This window comes from Pongo abelii, chromosome 11, assembly GCF_028885655.2.
Source record: "Pongo abelii isolate AG06213 chromosome 11, NHGRI_mPonAbe1-v2.0_pri, whole genome shotgun sequence".
Lineage (NCBI taxonomy): Eukaryota > Metazoa > Chordata > Mammalia > Primates > Hominidae > Pongo > Pongo abelii.
The window spans coordinates 75,510,024-75,533,307 of record NC_071996.2 but is presented as its reverse complement, the minus strand read 5'-3'; the positions used below and the strand labels follow the sequence as shown (position 1 = coordinate 75,533,307).

The 23,284-nt window shown below is 40.6% G+C and overlaps 1 protein-coding gene across 9 annotated transcripts in view; it reads right to left on the bottom strand.

The window, feature by feature from the left end:
• Window positions 1–23,284, bottom strand: part of RAPGEF4 (Rap guanine nucleotide exchange factor 4) — a 381,527-nt gene that overhangs the window by 113,091 nt on the left and 245,152 nt on the right. For all 9 annotated transcript variants that reach the window (XM_054548828.1, XM_054548824.1, XM_054548822.2 and 6 more), the window contains 2 exon segments: window positions 21,438–21,510; window positions 16,976–16,995 (listed from right to left, as the gene is read on the bottom strand). In XM_054548828.1, the coding sequence (XP_054404803.1) occupies window positions 16,976–16,995; window positions 21,438–21,495 (78 nt within the window). In that variant the 5' untranslated portion in view covers window positions 21,496–21,510.

The window sequence follows — 23,284 nt, the reverse complement described above, 5'->3', positions numbered from 1 at the left end:
GAATTACCCAACTGATTCAAAAACTTATGTCCACACAAAATCTGCCCACAAATATTCATAACAGTTTTACTCATAATTGCCAAAAAATGAAAGCAGCCAAGATGTCCTTCAAGAGAAGAATAAATAAATAAACTGTAGTACATTTACATAATGGAACACTATTCAGTGATAAAGGAAATAAACTATCAAGCAATGCAAGGACACTGAATCTTAAGTGCATATTCCTAAGTGAAAAGCTACCTGCCTCATGATGTCATTTACATGACAGGTTGGAAAAGGCAAAACTTTATCGAGAGTAAACAAATTGTGGTTTCTATGGCTTCAGACTTGGAGGAGGATTAAATAGGTAAAGGGAATTGTTTAGGGCAGTAAAACTATTCTGTATGATACTGTAATGGTGCATACATGGCACTACACATCTGTCAAAACTCATATAACTTTACAGCACAAGGAGTAAAACTTAATATATGCAAATTCTAAAAATCATTTAGAAGGTTAGGGTATCCCAGGATGGAATGCATACCGTGACAAAATAATTTGACTGTATAATAAATGTATGAAATAACTTCAATGAAGGGAGTGGCAGAGCAGAGGCAGGTGAGGAAGGTGCTGACTTAAGAAATGAGTGGAGCATGAGAGACTGAAGGCAAGGACACTGCACACAGTGCTCTATTCTACTTGATAACATTTGTTTCCCATGGGGGCCCAGGCAAACAGTTTAAATCACTGTAAATGTATATGGGAATTAGACAGTTAAATAAATAGGTGGCAGATGGTACAAGCCAAATTTCTCACTGTTGGGACTGGGAGGTTACAAAGAGGCAAGGAGAAAGGACTAGGATGATCCATGTGGTAATGGATTAGAGTTGGAGAAATCAGTATGAAGTCATGCTTAGCCAAACATAGATACAGATGGTTGTCTGTGTGTGTGTGTGTGTGTGTGTGTGTGTACTTACAGATATGTGTATATGCACAGGTTAGGATGCACACATATATTTCCTTGCTATGTCAGATGACAGGGCTTAAGATATCCTAGTAGCAACAGCACACCTAGCACCAAGATCTTGCTAACACCATTCTTTCATCAAAGGAACCAAGAATCCTTGGCAAAATGGCTGACTCTGAGACTAGAGCCAAGAATATACATGCAACTAGTTGTGCCACAGGTAAGGCAGTGCTCAATAAAACAAAATAAAACAAAGCATAGTGATGGGAGTGTGTCAAAGGAATACAGGAGCCAAGGGAAAGAGCTCCCAGTGGCCAAAGCTGGAACCATTTGAGCAATAAAATTAATATAGTAGTATTGGATTATAACCCAAACTATAAAATAAATATCCATGAGTGCCTAGTGATATAAAAAAATGAGAGAATAAACCAATCAACATGAGAAAGGAGATAAATCCCCCTCACAGAGGAATTCCAAACAATGTAGCTATTCTGCTATCAAGAAGCCGGAGCCTAGGTCCTTTTAAGTGTGGGCTGTGTGCACGATGACTTCCTTCCGAAGAGTTCAGTATGGAAAGTGGGGCAGGAGTTGTGGGAGAGTGACTTTACAGTGGAGAAACTTGCAGACACTACCTCAGCCAGATGATCAAGGTCAACATCAACAGTGATAAGTCATACTAATAGTATATATTCTTGATATGATGTGATGAAAATATGGTCTTCCCCAAACCTCTAGCCCCAGTCTAATATTGAGAAAAACATTAGACAAATCCCAATAGAGGGACATTCTACCAAATACCCGACCTATATCCCTTAAAACTGTCAGTCATTCAAAACAAGGAAAGTCTGAGAAACGGATAGCCAAAAGGAGCCTAAGGAGACATGGCCACTGAATGTGAAGTGGTGTCCTGGATAGAATTTTAGAATAGAAAAAGGATATTAGGTAAAAATGAGGGAAATCTAAATAAACTATGGACTTTTTTTTTCTTTAAGAGACAGGGTCTTGCTCTGCTGTCCAGGCTGGAGTACAGTGGCATAATCATAACTCACAGCTGCCTCAAATTCCTGGGCTCGAGTGATCCTCCTACCTTTATCTCCCAAGTAGGTAGGACTACATGCAGGTACCACCATGCCTGACTAATTAAAAAAGACTTTTTTTTTTTTTTTTTTTTTTCGCAGAGAGGAGTCTCACTGTGTTGCCCAGTCTGGTCTTGAACTCTTGGTCTCAAGTGATCCTCCTACCTTGGCCTCCCAAAGTGCTGGGATTACAGGTGTGAGCTACCACATCCAGCCTTAAACTATGGACTTTAGTTGGTGATAATGAATCAACATTTGTTCATTAAGAAAATACTCTTATAAATAAAGACAAATTAAAGATTCTCTCAGATGAGAAAAAATTTAGAATTCGTAGGCATCACAAGTGCCTTAAAATAATTTCTTTAAAAAGTTCTTCAGGCAGAAGAGAAATGATACCAGAGGAAAACTAAGAACATCAGGAATGAAGGAAGAGCAACAGCAATATAACAAAAATAATTCCAGTAATGGGACAGGGATGGTGTGAAAAGTAACTTTGACAAGATACAAATAGCTATTTAAAAAAAAATTGCAAAAAAAATAATAAAAATGTATTGCAGAGGAAATTCATTCTACATTATGGTTGAGACAATATTAACTAATTTTAAAAATCCTTTAAAAAATTTAATTGAAAAAGGAAGAATATGAAACTATATATACAGTGTAAACTAAATTTTGTTTCTATTTGTATACATTTTCCTATATGTTAACTATATAAACACACAGAGCTCTGGGAGGTAGCATTTACAGAAGTTTTTTTGGGCAGCGGATGGAGTCTCGCTTGTTGTCCAGGCCGGAGTACAGTAGCTCAATCTCAGCTCACTACAACCTCTGCCTCCCGGGTTCAAGTGATTCCTCTGCCTCAGCCTCCAGAGTTGCTGGGACTACAGGCACCCACCGCCATGCCCGGCTAATTTTTTGTACTTTAGTAGAGACAGGTTTCACCGTGTTGCCCAGGCTGGTCTTGAACTCCTGAGCTCAGGCAACCCACCCACCTCAGCCTCCCAAAGTGCTAGGATTACAAGCATGAGGAAGATTTTTAAAAACACTTATTTTTCCAAATATTCAACATAAGTATTATATTTATGATCAGAAAGAGATAACCATTATTTTTTAAAATCCACCATCTTGCTAGACTTCATTTTAGACTCTTGGCAGAAACACCTCCTTTTAGGCACAAAGTATAAACATCAATGACTTATCTGAATGTAAATTTGGCTCACAGACTTTAAAGACTTTAAAAAGTAGATTAAAAAGGAACAATTCCTGTAATATTCTAGGAAAAATGAGATTGCTATGTCATGTACTGTTGGAGCATCCACATCTAAGTAGCTCAAAAGACTTAAGATCAAACCTTGTTAATCTCCACATCATATATGTTAAGAAGATGGTACAAAAGAAAATTTGATTCTGATTGAATGGAATGCATAGACTTTCTAAAGCACAATGCTCACTGCAATCACAGTTACTGCAAAATGTGATGTCAACATTATTTTCATAAGTGCATCTGTCCAACTTCTTCATAAACAAGGCATGAAGACTAGCCCGAAATGAGATATTGATTATATTATGATGTTATTTGAGTACATCAATCGAAGGGGGCAGGTTTTTTTTGGCAGTCAGTGGAATACACAACACTGGCGAGGAGCAATGAACAGCTCTCACTTCCCATCATTCCTCCTCCTTCTGGGCACAGACCTCCCCATCAACAGAGCTGTGTATCCCACCTACACTGGCTCAGAGTGGGGATAGAGGGGCCATGTGACCCACCATAGGCCAGCCAGCGTCCTTCCCCTATGCTCTCTCATTGTGGCTGCTGGGGAGGAACCAGGAGCTGTTGGTTGCCATGTTTCTAGGCTGGGGAAGAAACAATAAGAGGTAGAGCCCTCGGCTCCCATCAGCCCAAGGCCGGCTCCACTGTGAGCCCCCAATTTCCTCTCTTGTTTGGTTTTTTTGAGACAGGGTCTGGCTCTGTCACCCAGGCTGGAGTGTGATGGTACCATCTTGGCTCACTGCAGCCTCTGCCCCTCAGGCTCAAGCCATCCTACCACCACAGTCTCCTGAGTAGCTGGGACTACAGGTGTGTGCCACCACACCTGGTTAATTTTTGTATTTTTTGTAGTGACAGGGTCTCACCACGTTGCCCAGAATGGTCTTGAACTCCTAGGCTCAAGTGATCCTCCCACCTCGGCCTCCCAAAGTGCTGGGATTGCAGGTATGAGCTACCACCCCCGGCCTCTTGTTTGCTTTTGAGGTGGCTTGATCCAGGTTTCTGCCACCTGTAACTTAGAAGTCTGGAGTTATATAGTAACCTAATAATTCTGTAGCCTTGTGAAGAGGGAGAATGTTGGGGTGGGGGGTGAATAATGAAACTTTTTTTTTTTTTTTACCATAACAGATGAAATGAAACACTGTTGTCTCAGAAATCCTTCCGGTTCAGGTGACAAGGCTCTTAGAGTGTGTATTATGGTATTTTGGTATTTTGGTACTTAACTCCAATCTCTCTCAGTACCACATTCTGAAATAATTATCTGTTTACCTATCTCTCTCCCCCATTAGGTGGTTTGCTCTTTGAAATCAATAATTCATTGCATTGGACTTTTTGGACTTTGTATCTCCAGAGCCTACATGGCACACAGTAGAAACTTAATAAATGTTAGTTAAAATAGGGCCAGGCGTGGTGGCTCACACCTGTAATCCCAGCAATTTGGGAGGCCGAGGCAGGTGGATCGCCTGAGGTCAGTAGTTCAAGACCAGCCTGACCAACATGGTGAAACCCTGTCTCTACTAAAAAATACAAAAATTAGCCGGGCATGGTGGTAGGTGCCTGTAATCCCAGCTACTTAGGAGGCTGAGGCAGGGGAATTGCTTGAACCCGGGAGGTGGAGATTGCAGTGAGCCAAGATCGCGCCATTGCACTCCAGCCTGGGTGACAGAGCAAGACTCTGTCGCCAACAAAAAAAAAAAAAAAGAAGGATTAAATAAAATATAGTCATTTTTTCTACTATTACAAAATTACCTCACTCCTTCAAACTTTATTAATTAGAAATTTGTGACTAGGCTAGAAAAATTAATTTACTCAAGGAAAAAGGGGATTATTAACCCATTTAGTAGTGTAAGAAACTGCAAAAAGAATGATTAAACTAATTAAGAGAATAAATTGTTTCAAGCAGGCCATAGCCATTTAAAGTCACCTATTCATATAGAAATAATTTGTGAGCTAACTTACAAATAACATCCCTCTACCTATTCATTAAATTAGGTCCCTGAGGATGTCTATTAAATAATGCTTTGTTAGCCTGGTTCACTTAGCTGTTTTTACTTGAAATATTACATAAATCAACCTTTTATTAATTTAAGAGGTGACACCTGAAATCATATACAGAGTTAACTTATAAGCGTAAATGATCTTAAATCTATAACATATAATAGAGGGCCAAAACAAACCTGATAAAATTCTTGCTGCTTTATGTCTCATTATTTCATTTCTTTCAGACACATTTTAATTTCATTCATGCCCCGGGCATGTCCTACTCAGTGCAAATCCCTACCATCTATCTCATTATCACTCTCTAGTCTAATGTTTATCATTATTAGCTATTGACTGGACCCAGGTACAGTGCAAAAGTCTAATTACACTTCATTCTTGGATACTGCCCAGTACAGGGACCTTCAAACCAGGTCTCCAAACTCACTCTACTCTCATCCTTCCCTCCCTCAGTTGATGGCAGTTGCATCCTTCCACGTGTTCAGGCCAAAACCCTTGAAGTCACCCTTGAGTCCCTTCTCTCTTACCTCGTATTTAATCCATCAGAAAATCCTATGGACTCTATTTCCAAAATCCATCTAGAATGCAACACTTTCCACCCCTCCACTGCAACTCCACCATCACCTCTAGCTTTCCATGAAGTACACATGAGTTTCCTAGGATTCAAAGAATTTAGTAACACTGTTATTTAAAACTACTTCCATCCCCAGCTTCCTATTTTTGTGAATGAGTTTTCCCAGTGCTTGCATACATAAAAACCAAGAAGAAGAATGAAACTGCTATTTCCTAAAGGTACATGAATTGACTTTTTAAAATAATTCATTTTTTAAAACACTTGCCAAGTCACCCAGTGATGCATTTCTAATAGTAATTTACTTTAATGTTTAATAATTTTGTACAGAAATTTATAAAATATTTATTTTGTTTTGATAATCATATATAACTACTTATTGTCATAACTCAATCTAGAAGAAAAATTGTAACAAAGACCCATGGTCACAAGAGATTTTAAAACACGAATATTTAAATGTAAGTACATATTTTTGATACATGTTCAGTATGACGGTGATCCATAAGAGACTTTCAATCACAAACGTACGTTACAACGTGAAGCTGCCATACTAACCCCGGGCAGCTCATATTTGGACAGTTAACATGAGTAAAAAATAATCTATTTAAGATGCTGTTGTGTCTGAGTCTTTGTTATTGTAGCTGAACCTGGATGACAAAGTCATCTGGCCTGGAAAACAATATGTTATAATAGAATAAAATTCTATGGAGGAAATAAAATGGGAATATGATTTAAACAACAAAAGGAAATAACATAACATTGTTAACTATTAAAAAGCTTGTTCATACTTTTTTTAAGTGGTGAGCAACAAATAATTTTTCACAATGCCTGGTCTAATATACTGTATGCATTCCATAAAAACTTGCTGATTAATAGACCCAGTCCTTGAGAAAATTTGTTTAACTTACAGGACTGGAACTCAATTATTCTGTATGGACTTGCAGACCAGACCATGCTGCATTTAGCAAAGTCAAATATCAACAATATGTGAGAATGGAAGACTATATATGTGCACATATGAATGGATGAATGAGTGAATGAGCTGGTTATTTTGGTGGTTTCCAAGTACTAGGAATCTTACAAATGAAAATAACATTTACTACTAATATTTCCACTTTTCATCCAAATATCTTGTGCCATGTAACTAAAACTTGAAGGTTAGACATGCATGAACACGGGAATGACCACTAGAGGGAGCCCACGTGTTTTTCTGAATATGCCAGACACCAAATTGAGAAAAAGGAAGAAAACACACACAAAATATAAAGTTGGGGGTGGGCGCATGGGGGTGGGGGTGGGGAGTCGGGGGGTGCCAGGAGGGGTGGGAAGGGGAAAGGGAAGTATTACCTGTTTCAGTCATTTAAGAGACTATATTATTGAATGACAGAACCATTTATGCATCTATGTTACAAATCCTTTTACTAGGCAGCTGTATACTGCAATGTTTTGACACTTATAAAAGGAGAATTGGTTAAATGTAAGATTTTAAAAATCTCACATACCCTAAAACTAGCAGGTCCTGGGTGGGCTGCTGTGATAACATCCATGACTCTCCGCTGTGCCCCAAACAAGCCAGCTGCCTTCTCCAGCTTATCTTTGTGTTCCTGCTCTCACTCTCTATTCCAGTTCATCTCTGTGGTTAACTTTGGAGGAAGGTTTGGGTGTGGCTTCCTCACTTTGTTTGGGATTGGGCTATCAAATTACAGCACCAGAGGAGCACTTGGTGTGACTTGGGAATTTCTGATTCTCCTGTCTGAGCCAAGTTATAAGGACAGTAAGATGAATGACTTTCCATTTGGTGTCCTGAAGTTTTCCCAGAACTGAGAATTGAACCAAGTGCTAACAGGAAGCAAGAGCACCTCTCTAAGGCTTTCCAGGCCCAATCTCCACTTACACCAGAACCCACAGGCCTGCCTCAGAGAGCCCCCCTAAGCTAGAAAAATATCCTGGGACTGAGGCTATAGAAACAGGATGTGATCTTATCTAGAATTACGCTCCATGTAAACTGAATAGAATGTTTTCTATTTGAGATCAGTGTCGAATTTTGGAATCCCCTCCCAACTGTCCAGCCCCCCCGCCCCCCAACTCCACCCCCAACCACCGCCTGGCTTGATCTTACTAATCCTTTTATTGTGGTAAGTCAGATCACCATTATACCAAACTGAAGCTCCTGGAAATGAGTGACTTGTTCAGTGTCACTGGCTATTAAGTGTCAGGGATGGGAACTGGCAAACATGCGCTTCTAGGGACATGGATTGTAACAATGAATGAGTATTGAACCCCGTCACACTAATGTCTTTGGAGACAGAAAGAAAATTATTGTCTTCCTTTTCCCTCAAACTACAATTGAGTGAAAAGCATGACAGAAGTGAATTCAATGACTTAGCCCTTGTTTTACCCAGAATTTTCATGGTATGTTTTCCCAAGTTTCTTTTATGTCTGGATGGGGTGATCATAAATCATGTATGCAAATAAATTAGCACAAACAACTGAATTCCACAGGCTTAGGTACTGGGCTGAATGCTGCTAAATTTAACACGCTTATTAATGCCTTGAATATGGAATCAAATCAAAAACATTCTTATCAAATTTAACAATGATACCCAATTGAGTGGGGGTGGCTGGCAGTTAGGAGAGCTAGTTTGAAATTTAAAATGACCTTGACAAACAGAAAAGGAAAAAGAGGGCAAAATTCAATAGAAAGCTTTGCAAAGTAATTCATTCAAAAGAGGGGGGCAAACAAAGAGAACAACAGAAATGAGGGAGTATTGACTGGGTAATTATAATGGAAAAGGAGCTGGAGGTCAGAGTGAACAATAGCCTCCAAACTCAAGCTAGTTCTGTCATTTTAAAAAAGAAGGCATGATTTTGAGAAGTAAAATAGGGGGAAACTCAAGCTAATTCCCCCTCCAGACTCAAAATAGATCAAGCTCTTTGAGGAGGGGTGAGGAAGGTGTCTTGTTGGGACACTGGAATGCCTATGGCTTGGAAGCCAGGTTTTTATAACTTTGAAAGGGATCCTTAGAAAGAAGAGTGCCCAAAATAATTCAGAAGAGAAAATTCGGGTACTTTTTTCCTGTGTTCATGCAATGCTATCAGCCTGGCATATTGTTTTCTTTCCCTGTGGGTAGCACCCACCCAGACACTGCCTCCTCTGTGGGGCTACTTTGAACCCTTTCCCTTCTTCTTAACAAGAACTTCACAGTCCCACTATGTGTCTCCACAAAGCAGATACTAGAGGCCAGCACTGGCTAAGTCCTTGGCATACATTATCTCATTAATACTCTTGAACACCTCCCTAGGCAAGATGCTACTATTATTCTCCTTCTGTAGATGAGGAAACAAATGGGTAAGGCAGTTAAGTAACTTGTTCACGTTCCCATGTTAGAAATTGGCAGAGCTGGAAGTTTAACTGAAACCCTAAGAGCTCCTAAATCCCTGTCCTGAGGCCACACTACCCTGACGACATGAGCACCCACGATACTTCACTGTTCTTATTTGTTCACGTGTGCTTCTGTCTAGACTGCAGTGCCATATTTTCATAGTCCTATATGACGGCCTGAGATTGATCAATAAATGTTCATTAAATTGAAGGTTTTCAAGCAAGCAGTGCTATATTCCATGGGTGTTTCTGAGTCATTCTTTGGCTGAAGGGAAATAGAAAAGAAAACTAAATTAAACTAAAAAGGATTTAGACATTTATAAAAACTGGCAATAGGAATTCTGAACAATTCTGGACCATATTAGTAAAGGTGATTTGACCATTTTCTTTTCTGAAAATTTTAAAGAATTGAAATTGTTATATACATATTTACACATGTACAAATACATATGTATGTGTCTATATATATTATGTGTATGTGTATATATATGTGCATTTATCTGTCATCTGTCTTCAATGTAATGTCATCTAAAGGTAAAGAGGGTGACTACGGAATATTTAATATCTGTGGACTTAGGGAGGCTGCCTGACACAGAATTGTTGGTAGAAGAGAATCTAAACCCTAAATGACATGTCAACACTAGATTAGTCTATCCAATCTGAGAACACTACAATTTTTTCTGCTAACCATAAGACATATTTTGCAAATTATTTGTTCTCAGTTTCTCAAAACAATAAAAATTCAAACACATCAAACATAAGGGATACTGTCTATTTTATTCTCACGGTTAATTGAGATAACATGCTAGCATCCCAAAGTAACTGGTGATGACGATAATTGCCTTCAGTACAGGAGAAAATATCTCAGAAGACAGTAATATGCTCTCCCACAGCTTGGAAGCAGCAGCTGTGTACATCACTAATAACACGACATCACACTCCTCCCTCCCCACTGACAGTGGGACAATTCTGAGTCGCATCTCAAGGCCGTGAAATGTTTTAAGTGAGAGCAAGAAGAAGCTGTTGGCCAAAGAGAAACTCATTTCTTTTATTATTATTATTATTATTAAACTATCGAACATTACACAGGTTATCTGGGATAGCTTGCCAAATCAAATTCTGATGACTGAAGATGGAGGGAGCATATTCAAAGCAGGGCCGTGCAGTATATCTCAGCTGCAACCCTAGAAAATCGTCAGCATGGCAGCAGCATTAAAAAGTTCTATTTCATAAGAGAGATCTTAAAAATTGCAAAGAAACCAAACATAGAATATTAAAACAATCACCAAATGTAATTCATAGTATTACAAAAATAATTCTAAAATATAGCAATGAATCATCACCCCAATACATCTCCTTTCACCAACAAACTCATGGCAAGCAGGTCCTAGGAACCATGTCCAGGGCATTCAAAAGCAACCAACACATGGCATAACTGACAACAGAAGGATCAGAGTTCTAGAGTATTACCTACACTTCCTATTTACCATTTAGATGGATGACAACTACACGTCATCCTAAAAATGCAATTAGCTTACCACTGCAGAAGCTAGAGAGAGAGATAGTATGGCTAGCTTTTTTAAGAGTTGAGGAACAGATGGAACAAAGAGAAAAATTCAGCAAGGACAGTCTGCCCCATAAAATGCATAACTCACAAGTACAAAAACAAACATTTCCTCAGAGACTGGAGAGCTGAAGTTGTTCTTGGCACCTTCAACATGAAGTCACGGTGTTTTCTAGAAGGTGAGGCAAAATAAGTCCTGGCTCGGGGGTTACGCTTTCTAATAGGCCAGCTAATGAAAGGAGTATTTACACACTACACAGCTCACAGGATTGGGCCAGCAGCACTGCTAATCTAATCTTCATTTGGGTGATAAGCAATGTGTCCTTCAAAATCAGGACAAGATGGCTCAAGATTTTCAAAGCTTCAGCATTTTGTGGTTTCGCTCTCCTATTAGAGTTTTGTACCCTGGCTAGTTACACGTGAGTTTCAGAATGGTAATGGCACTAGTGAGGCCACTGGTACCCTAGAGCAGAGGGACACAGCTGCCAGGGGTACACCGGTGACACTGGCCAAGGTGTCTTCATAGGTTCGGCCTGGATCAATCATGTAAAGCAGGGTTTTAAAAACCGTGTTCCGCAGAAAACAGTTTGAATTCAGTTGGTCCTCGAAAGGTGGAGTTGAAAGGGTTTATTCAGCCTTATGGGATTATCTCTGATTGTTGGTTTTTTTCTTCTTTTTTTTTTTTTAGAGACAAGATCTCACTCTGTCACCCAGGCTGGAGTGCAGTGGTATGATCCTGGCTCACTGCAGCCTCAACTCCTGGGCTTCAGCAATCCTTTCGCCTCAGCCTCTCAAGTAGTTAGGATTACTGGCATGAGCCATCAATTATCTGAATTTTTAATGTTTTAAGTTTGTATGAGGATACATAATTTCTTATTTCTTTATCTGGCCCAGAATTTCATTGTCATAGCCAGTCTGTAGTGATAAAATGTTGTCATATAATAGGTGGAAAATATTCTAATTTGTTCTCTCTAACCTTAAAAAAAAGCAACAATAAAGATAAATAAACGTTACTGTATTCCCTAAAAATTCCCCAAATTCCTAACCTTTTGACCCTCACAGTCAAAAGGTTCTTATTATTCTACTGCCCTTCCCTTAATGAGAATTTCCACAAACTGTGAAACTTATTTCCTTACTAGTTGCCATTTGAAACCTTACATCTTTTTTTTTTATTTTATTTTTTCTTTTATTATTATTATTATTATTATACTTTAGGCTCTATGGTACATGTGTGCAACGTGCAGGTAAGTTACATATGTATACATGTGCCATGCTGGTGCGCTGCACCCACCAACTCGTCATCTAGCATTAGGTATATCTCCCAATGCTATCCCTCCCCCCTCCCCCTACCCCACAACAGTCCCCGAAGTGTGATGTTCCCCTTATTTTTCATATAAATGACCCATAGTTTTTAAAGTTTGAGAAACTCCTGCTTTAAGTAATCTCCTTAGGATGAGACTTGCCAAGTGGTTTGAGATGATCTCTAGGCTGGGTCATTACTAATTACTAGCACGAATTCTTCTAGCACTTGGGAAACAACTTTGAGCTCCACATTGATAGTGACTTATAATGAGAAAGCATTCTTCAGTATTTAGCAAAAAGCTTATTAATCATACTATCAATACTATAACTGCCTAAAAAATGAGGACCTCGGGCTGGGCACGGTAGCTCACACCTGTGATCCCAGCACTTTGAGAGGCTGAGTCGGGCAGATCACAAGGTCAAGAGATCAAGACCATCCTGGCCAACATGGTGAAACCTTGTCTCTACTAAAAATACAAAAATTAGCTGGGTATGGTGACACATGCCTGTAGTCCCAGCTACTCAGTAGGCTGAGGCAGGAGAGTCACTTGAACCCAGGAAGCAGAGGTTGCCGTGAGCTGAGATCGCACCACTGTACTCCAGCCTGGCGACAGAGTGAGACTCCGTCTTCAAAAACAAACAAACAAACAAAAAACACACAAAAAATGAGGACCCCAGATGATCCTCTGGGAAACAAGATGTTTACAAATCAGGAAATGAGATTATGTTGTAATATCTCCATGAGTCTACTTCTCTGGCTCCTTCCACACTGAAGTAAAGTATTACCTTCTAAAACTAGGAAACCCCATAGCAGTTGCCCTTTCAGAAGTATGGAGCACAATAAGCAACAAAATCTGCATAAGTAGCCAAAAATTAAAGACAGGGTCATTATTTCAAAGGGCAACCGTAACATTCAGCATTCAACAGTCAAGCTTTCTTATCATTGTGATTTTTAACTTCAGTGTTAAACATGGTCAGTCAGGTATAGCACATATAAAAGAGAGAAACAAATACAACTTTAATGGATCAAAGAGAATTCCTTTAACAATCACAACCCTATCAAAATAATCAACTTGCTTTATTGGCTCCATGGTTTTGCTTCCTTCCTTCTTTCCTTCTTTCCTTCCTGTCTGCCTGCCTGCCTTCCCTCCTTCCCTCCCTCCTTTCTTTCCCTTCCTTCCTTCCTCCCTTCCCTCCTTCTGTCCCCCCTCCCCCTCCTTCCTTCCTTCCCTCCCTCCTCTTTCTTTTTCTCTCTCTTTCTTCTTTCTTTCTCCTTCTCTCTTTTTCTTTCCTTCCTTTCTCTTTCTTTCTCTCTCTCTCTTTCTCTTTCTTTCTTCTTTCTTTCTTTCTTTCTTTCCTTCCTTCCTTCCTTCCTCCCTCCCTCCCTTCTTTCTTTCTTTCTTTCTTTTTTTCTTTCTCTCTTTCTTTCTTTCTTTTCTTTCCTTTTTTTCTCTCTTTCTCTTTCTTCTCACTCAGTTGCCCAGGATGGATTGTGTAGTGATACAATTATGGCTCACTGTAGCGTCAACTTCCCAGGCTCAACTGATCCTCCTGGGACTACAGGTGTGCACCACCACATTCAGCGTGTGTGTGTGTGTGTGTGTGTGTGTGTGTACAGACAGAGTCCTACTATGTGTCCTGGCTGCGTGGTTGTTTTTCTAACATTTTTCTTGATATTTTGTAGGTTCCAGCATCCTGTATTATCTCACATTAAATGATGTCTCTATCTATTATAATAAATAGTAGACAAAATAATCCAGCAAGTAGCTGCCCATCCATTTATTCCTACAAAGGTGCAATATATGAAAAGGAATTTATTTTTGTGCAAGGTAAGCCTGAGTCTGACAATAAAATGTAGCTGGCAAGGCAGCCACAAACAGCACTTGTTGATGTGTGCATATTTGATTAAAAGTTAAACATGGTGGTTGGGTGTGGTGGCTCACACCTGTAATCTCAGCACTTTGGGAGGCCGAGGCGGGCAGATCATGAGGTCAGGAGATCAAGACCATCCTGGCTAACATCGTGAAACCCCATCTCTACTAAAAATACAAAAAATTAGCCAGGTGTGGTGGCGGGCACCTGTAGTCCCAGCTACTCAGGAGGCTGAAGCAGGAGAATGGCGTGAACCCAGGAGGCGGAGCTTGCAGTGAGCCGAGATCATGCCACTGTACTCCAGCCTGGGCAACAGAGTGAGACTCTGTCTCAAAACAAAAACAAAAACAAAACAGTTAAACATGGTGATTAACAAAATGATGAGAAGCTGGGAAGGAGAATTTTTTTTTTCTACAAATAATCTGTTTGGACACTGAAACAATAGTCCAAATGTTTTTATTTCAGTCCATAGGCATATTATTGTTGTTTTGAAACATAAGGGGAATATAATATTGCCCAGCATGTAGTTAAAGAAGCTGAAGGATAAAAGAAATCATCATAATACAACTTGTCTCCTACAAAATAAACATTTTCAATTAACACCACTTTAAGGCTCTTAAGCTTCTTTTTATCTTTCTAGCACTTCAACTTTGCTCATGAATGTCTTTCATTTCATTTGCCGTACTTTGACTGATGGCATTGGAGAGCTTTCCTAATAACACATGGTGATGATACATCTACTCTATTTGCTAATAGAGAATTAAAGTGTGGTTCTCTGTTTGCCATAGAATCTGACCTACAATAGCCTAGACAAATACAAATAAACATATACTACTACTAGTATTAGGGAGATGGCCTGGCCAGTTCCCCAGATCTTTCAGAACAACATGCTAACAGTTCATTGTATCTGACAAGCTCATTGTTCTGCAAACTTTAAATTCCTATTTTGTCACAAAGTGAGCTAGATGATGACAGCTGTTAGGCCCTCTGCTTAGAGCCCTGTGCCTGTTGTTCCACTGCAGGGGGATCTCGCCTAAAGGTCACTGGGTGCCCAAGAGTGACCGCTTCCTTTTGAAGCCTAGAACATTTCAGCCCTCCCAGGGCTTGGACATTCTGTGTGAGCTCCCCACATCACTGATAGTCTCTTGATGAGGAAGGACAAGGTTTCTGTCTTCTTTATTTGGCAAATGATTTGTGTATTATTTGTTGTAAGATGGATAATTTGGGACACCCATGTCCAAAATGGTGGCAAGATCAGTTTGTTGCTTTAGAATCTTTATGAGCCTGATTTTCTAGAGCTTGACTCAACATACAAAGATATTTTTTAAAAGTTTTTAAAATATCAATGGCAAGGTTCACTGAAGAAGGGGCAGCCATAAAAGGCAAAAGGACAGGTAATTTATTAAAGGGTAGGACATTTTTCAGAGGTGAAGAGTAGCTAGAAAATGATAGAAGACTTGAGAAAATACTAACCACATTAATGGTCCCAATGTTTACTGAGCCTACCTATTCTACTTGTCTGTGCTTTCTCCACAGATTATCTCATTCAATATTCATAATTTCCTTTTAAGATAACATCCACATTTTAAAGAAGAGATGAGTATGTTTAGACAAATCAAGTAGCTTGGGCAAGACCACACAGCTAGGAACTGAAATCCTTTGCCAGACCAAACAAAGTAAATTCTGGTGTAACATTTGAGGTGACATTGCTAGGTCTTAAATCCAAGTCTGGCCAGGTGTGGTGGCTCATGCCTGTAATCCCAGCACTTTGGGAGGCCCAGGCTGATGGATCACTTGAGGTCAGAAGTTCGAGCCCAGCCTGGCCAACATGGTGAAACCTCATCTCTACTAAAAATAAAAAATTGGCTGGGTGTGGTGGCGCATGCCTGTAATCCCAGCTATTCGGCAGGCTGAGGCAGGAGAATCACTTGAATCCGGGAGGCAGAGGTTGCAGTGAGCTGAGATTGCACCACTGCACTCCAGCCTGGGTGGCAGAGTGAGATTCCATCACAAAAAAACAAAAACCAAAATCAACCTCCGCCCCCCAAGTTTGTAGTCCTATAGCAGTGGGCTAGAATTCCCAACCAGTCCTTTTAAAACCAATACTATGAAAACAGGAAGAGCTAAAGAAAGCCAGAGCCTGATATCTGAGAACAGATATGGAAATAATCTAAATTGAATTCAGAGAGTATATCTTCCCACAGACATGGGACTGAAAGCAGAGAAAGGCAAGGATGACAATCCTGTAACATTGCCACTTGGATACAGCAATCAAAGGACACAATTATAAGGTGACACATCTGAAAGCCAACAAAGCACTGCTCTCAATCAATCACTGCATACTCCTATCGTTAACCCTTCCATGTTGTTGTCTAAATTTAGATGTTAGTTAACAGGATGAATACTATTATTATTTGCATGCAAAGGTATGCCACTAAACCATGACCACTCTTGGAACGCTTGCTATTTCTTGGTGAAATCTTTGTCCTAAACCTTCTACTCTTTTACAGAAAGAATACAGTTTTGCAGAAACAATTATAGCAATTAATCATTTTCAGTTTCCAAAGAGAAATGTTAACACTAGTGCACTTGTATATAATTAGACAAATTCATCAACTGGCCCTGAATTTCATAGTTTGTATTCCTGCTAAGGAAAAACAACTAGTTTTCTATATGCTATTAGGCTAATGATTTGTTTGACTGCCATGTATGCATCATCGGAAAAAGAAAACACTTAGCAATTGTAGCATTTGCCCCTAGAATAACCTTTCTTCAGACTGGTTAAAATCAGGGACATGTGACGACCATGTCAGAGCAATCAACCTTCTCCCCTTTCTATTTCAAAGTGACTTGCCAAAGATGCCAGAATGAGATTAGAAAAATATTTATTGCTCTGTTGAATGTGGGTCAAGAGCTCTCTTTGTTGGTAGGGTTACCATGATTATTTTTTACCTTATAACAATTTTTAGAAGATAGGCAGAGAGAGTAGCTACTCACGTTCTCCTTGTCAGGAATCCCTAAAGGAGGAAAAAGAGACAGAGAGAGGCCATGAATTGTATAATCAACTGGTAAAGTGGAATTGAAATTTTGCTGAACCAAACCAAGTAAAATTTCAGTGTTTTCAATTTGCATTTCCGTGAAAACTTACATAATGCTGCTTAGAAATATAAAAACTTACATAATGCTGCTTAAGTAAATCAATGAATCAGGAGCAGGGCCATGTGCCCAGACACCAAAACCCAGGCTTATTTTGCTTCTACCATATAGTTTACTTTCACAGAGGTAAATACCCATCACTGATTCATTCTCACCATAAAAACAACTAATTCCACTGACTTAGGCACCAGAACACTTGGAATTTTGGAAAGGCACATCAACTCCTAAGTTTCACATGCTGTGATTTTACTTTGCAAACCACTCCACTCGGCTCTAGTGATTTGAAGCTGGGGCAAGTAGCACATGAAAGACATTGGAAAACAACTTCCATTGTGAGCAAAGCAAATTCCTGCTATCTACAAGCCAAGTCTGAGCACGGCAGAAGCTGTTTCCAGGGTTATCTCAGTGTTCTGAGCTGGAAGGCTAATGACTCGTCCATTTGCTCATTTGTCATTGATTTACAAACATTTCATGAGTATCTACTACAGGCAGTCCTATTCCTTTTTACCTCCTTCAGGCTTCTCCCCTGGTAAGGGTGGCCACACTGGGAGGTTCACTGCCCCAGCAGAGCTTAATGTCTCCAGTAAAGCAGGCACAAGTGAACTGATATAGAGGAGACAGAAGCATAGGTCCTTTTTACATGTGGCTTGCACCTATCTTCAAACTAGTGGAGCAGTATGAGGTGGTTTGCAACAAAAAAATACAATAATCCAAATTCTGAGTAAACAGGACATTTTGTTTTTACACAAGGAGCTACACAGGATTTATAGTATCAGCATTAAAAGAACTGAGTGCTGGCTGGATGCAGTGGCTCACACCTGTAGTCCCAGAACTTTGAGAGGCTGAAGCAGGTGGATCCCTTGAGCCCAGGAGCTCGAGAGCAGCCTGGCCAACATGGTGAAGCCCGTCTCTACAAAAAATTAGCTGGGCATGGTGGTGCATGCCTGTAGCTACTTGGGAGGACCACCTGAACCAGGTTGGTTAAGGCTATAGTGAGCAATGATCATGTCACTGCACTCCAGCCTGGGTGACAGAGTGAGACCCTGACTAAAAAAAAAACAAAACAAAGACAAAAACGAAAAAGCAAAAAACCTGAGTGCTCATCCTAGTAGGCAGTAGTACAGAATGCAGGAGGGGTGAGGATGAAAGAGACTTTGGAAACATTCCCTAATTGAAGCTTTGATCCACACCTGGGACCGCACAAGACATAAAAGCGCAGTCAGGAAACAGGCAGAGAAGAGCTATTCTCTGAAACAGAGAGTATTAACAGGCTCGCTATCACTTCCTAGGTCTGTCAGAAAGAGGAAGGATGGCCTCAGGTCAGCACTCTGAAGCTCATCCCGAATCATCCATTCATCCATCCACCCACTCATCATCCATCTGAAAGAACTAGGGTTGATTGTATGAGGTTATGGGATATAACAGAAGCTTACTTCCTAGCAGGTTCAATAAGATAAATACACAGTTGCACAAATCACCATATATGAGTAGCTGGAAATTAGGGTATCTGTGGAGAAATGACACCGAAAAGGTGATTTGAAGCCACGCAGGAACTTGACAGTTGGGCTAAGACATTAATAGTCTTGGAGTTTCACCTTCCATGGTAGGCAACGGATGATCATTGAAAGGTTTCAAGCAGCAGAGTGATATGATCAGGAGAAAGGAGGGAAGGAGACTGTCCAACATTAAAAGATGTTTAAGACATAATACCAGATGAAATAGCATGGCCCTTGACTGAAGTCCAGTTTGAGCAATCAGCAATAAAGACATTCGGTTGGGAATATTTGAATATGGATTGGGTGGTGGATGTTATTAAGGAAAATCACGCCAGCTATTAGGTATGATTGTGGTGCTCTGGTTACACATGAAAAAGTCCTTATTTTCAAAAATGCCTGGTGACGTATTTGGAATGACATGTATATGTGATTGTGATTAGAAGAAAAGAATGTGGCAAAAATAATATTAAAATGCATATTAATTTACTACTAAGAAATATGTTGAAGTATTAAAATATTGACATCAGTTAAATGAAAGTGATGAAAATAAGGGTGTTAACTGCACCATTCTCTCCACTTTCTGTATGTTTGAAATTTTTCATAATAAAAAGTAAAAAATGTCTTGGGGAAATCAGGCCTAGACTAGACCGAGGGTGAGATAGTGAAGTTTTAGAGCCAGTTGAGTCATCTCTGCCCTAAAATCCACAGAGATGAGGCCCAAGGCCAGGTGGCTACAGAGGGAACTGGAAGGAAGACTTGTGAACATGCAAAGGAAGGGGGCCGGGCCCGGGCAAGCAGGGGTGATGGCGAGAGAAAGGAGGAGTCCAAAATGGCTGAGGTTTGGAGCCCAGCACAAGAGGAGAACAATGGAATTGTCAGAAACCGGCCTCTCCAGAGGAGGGGCTGGTTTTGCGGGAATCAGAATGTGTTCCCTTATCAATATTTTGAGCTTGAGGGGCCAGCAGGACATCCAGGTAGAAAAAGAACCTGAGGTCACCTGGAAACTTAGGCTGCCCCTGGAAGGATCAAACAGAGGTGTTGGTTTGGGAAGTGTTTGTATCCGTTGCAGGAAAGGATGCCATGGAAGAGGGGAGAGTGAGTATGGAGAAGGAAAGAGAAAAGAAGCCATGGCTAAACTCTTCAGTAAGGTAGGGAAGAAGTACCTATGGAAGAGACCAAAATGTGAGTGGCCAGAGAGAGAGGAGGAAGCCAGGATAACACAGTGGCGCCCCGGGAGCCAAGGCGGAATGGAGTGGGGACGTGGGCAACGGGAACGATCGGCTCTGGTTACTGGTTGGTCACTGGTAACTTTAGAGTGGTTTATTCAAGAAGTATGGGGCAAAAGCCAGACTTTGAGGGGTTGAAGAGTGACTGGAGGTGAGGAAATAGCCAATGCCATTTGGGAGCTTTTTACGTGCCTGGCACCCTTTGAAACACTTAACATACTTTGATTTACTTGATCTTCACAAAAACCCTCCGAGGAAGCCGAGGCACAGAGAGACAACGTGCCTTGACAGATGTCAGCTAGGAGACAGCACTGCTGGGATTGCAACTCAGGTGCTTTAATTAGCCAGCCATCCCTGGCTCAGCCAGGAGAGAAAGAAAGCAAGAACAAGAGAGGAAAGGAAGGATGAACCTGTCCCTCCCACCCCCCTCCTCTGCAGGAAAGCAGAAGGCAAATGGGGAGACAGGGCAGAGGCTGCATAGAAATAGTGAAATGAGGGGAGGAGAATGAGGATGTTCACTCAGGATCGCGGTCAAGCAGGGAGAGAGATCTCTTGCAGTGAGTGACCAGTCAGCAAGGGAGGGTGGGAATTCTAGGATCCAGGAAGAGGATCTGAAGGGTGGCTGGCTGTGGCTCTGAAGATGCAGGGACTACATGCTGCATCACTGGGTCTGCTGGCTGAAGCATTATAGCTCCAAAGACTCCAGGACCTGGAATCTTGTTATATGTGTACACACAAGAGCTTCATAAGGAGACTCATAGATGCAATGGTAACGAACGCTAACCATATTTCCGACACGCATGAACAGATCAAAAGACTCAGGGGACATACGGGTTTCTTTGAGTCTCGTGGGGATGCACTAGAGAAGAATACCACAGAGAAAAACTTCCTTTCTTTGCTGACCAGCCAGAGACTGGTCTCTCATAAAAGGCCTGGATGTTTTAAATTAAAAATATATAATATGTACAACACACAGTTTTGATATACATATACCTAGTGAAATGACTACTACAGTTAAGCAAATTAACCTATCTGTCACCTTCCATAGTCACTTTGTGTGTGTGTCTGTGTGTGTGTGTGTGTGTGTGTGTGAAGAGCATCTAAAGTTCACAAAGGCCTGGAATCGGAAGAGGCCATGATTTAGAAGATTAAATAAATGACTCACCCCACTTCTCCTCTTCATCAATAGAGTAAAAAAAAAAAAAAAAGCAAGAGGTGGGGCTCTCAGGTATCCAGATGGGACTGAAACAAATACAGTTCGTGCATCCCTTCTTTAAAAGGGCACAGAAAGAACACTGGATTTCACTATAAGATGAAGATATTTTGGGAAAGTATTCTATGCATGCCGAAGTTCCAGCTGGCACCAGAGCATACCTCTCTCTATCAGCTAAGACCACAGACTAATACTATATTAACCATTTCTTTAAAAATATCTCCAGTGTGAGCTGGCAGGTTTGTTTATCCACAAAAGAGTCTGGAGACTTACTCTGACAAGCTGGTGTAGGACATATTTTTTGTCACATGAAAACACATACCACACGACAAATTTTTAGATACAAAATGTTCACATTTTCCACTTACTGTCATTGTTAGAGCCCGTTTCCATAACACCATAAGGAGGAGCCAGAAGTCCTGCCATATACTGTCGATATTTCTGAAAGACAAGATTGTAAACTCAACACACAGATATTTACTTGCTTTGAGCATTCATTTATTTACATGTTAAAAAGCAGAAATGCTGGGTGTCAGGAAGCATCTGAGCCTTGTATTTATAGAGCCATGAAACGTGTTCTCCGGGGTCTCTGGTCTGAAATAAAGATGTTGTGTTCTAAACAGGTCTTCCTGAATAAGACTGAATGTGCCCGGGGGCAGGGGTTCTATCTCCGCCAGTTCATTTATATATTTGTGGCTGCCTGAATTGTGTGGGATATTTAGCACCCCCTGCACCCCTCCCCAACCCCACAAACACAAGCTCAGCTTTTTGTAGAGGGAAAAGGCACTCGAGCTTTATAGATGCAGATACAAATAAATGTGCTGCCTATTTAATAGGTGAATGGCACTGAATCAGCTTCTTTCAAAGCAAAAAGAAACACATCTTGAGAAAAATGTCTTTTTTGAAAGAAGCTGATTCGCTTCCATTTACCTACTTCCTTTTACATCGTACACCTGCCTGTTTATGTGACCTCCAAAGAACTTTTGGTGTGTGTCAAATAAAATAGTTTAGATTAATTTAGAACTATTTGGATTCCCCTGAATTGTATCTGCCTGACTTTTGGTCCAAGCTTGCTCTAAAACCTGGCACTTAGCATAAGGTATTAGCCCCAGGAGTCTGTGCTGTTTAGGAGGGATAAGGCTTGGTGAGAATAAAGCCATCTAGAGCATCCAACTAGAGAGGAGTGACATTTATAAAGAATGGAAAATGAATATTAGCCACTCTCTCTTCTCAGGTCATAAATACAATCTCCTCCCCTTTCAGAATGGAAGCTGGGCAATTTTATTTATTGCATGGTGTCATGTATATTTATGGTTTATAATTACGATGACACATACATGTTAAATAGCATCAAAAGAATCAACACTCCATAGTGTGCTTGTGGGTTGCACAAACGTCAGCAGAAAAGACTTCATCTGTAGCAATGGGCAGCTGGCAGCATGCAGTATTGGGGCAACCATCTGGCCCATTTGGTAGATTTGAATGGCGTTTGTAATGTGACATTGATGCTTTCTCAAAAGAGCCTTCTTCTACTCAAGATGTAACTAGCTTTTTAAAAATTCTTTTTTTCTTCTCATTCTGAGGCAACTATACCAACACCTGCATGCAAACGTTAAAACCATGATTTCCTCAGCCTCTGAGCTAAGTGATCACTCAGACATACCCACAAGACCAATATATCACCCTGCATTCCTGATATTTCCTTAGATAATTTCCTAATTCTGATTCTCTTCTTTCTTATGAGACACCATCTACTCTTCTTCATGAGACAGCATTCACTAAGCAGCACATTTCTGGGCTTCATATTATTCTGGACTGTAAACAAAACAGGTCCAGAGAGAGCAGATGAGGACTGGTTATGTTGTAAGGTTTTGTGACTCCTGATTACCATTATCAACTCCCTAACAGGCTCCTAAAAGAAATACTGCCTGTTAAATTGAAGGGGCCATTTCACTTTGCTTAGAAATATTGTCTTGGATGTGATGGGTGTTCTTTGTCTCAGGCACCTTAATGTCAATCCCCATGAGCTCCACGGAAGCACCTTCCTGATCCCTGAATGAATGGGACTTCATCTTCCTTCAAGCCCCATAGCACCTGGTCTGTTGCTGTCTTGTGGAGCACATCATCAGGGTCGCTGCTAGTGGGAACAGAAACTAGAGCAGCCCTGTGGGCAGGAGTGTGTGGGCTGGATTTCAGGACTTGTGCATATTGAGCA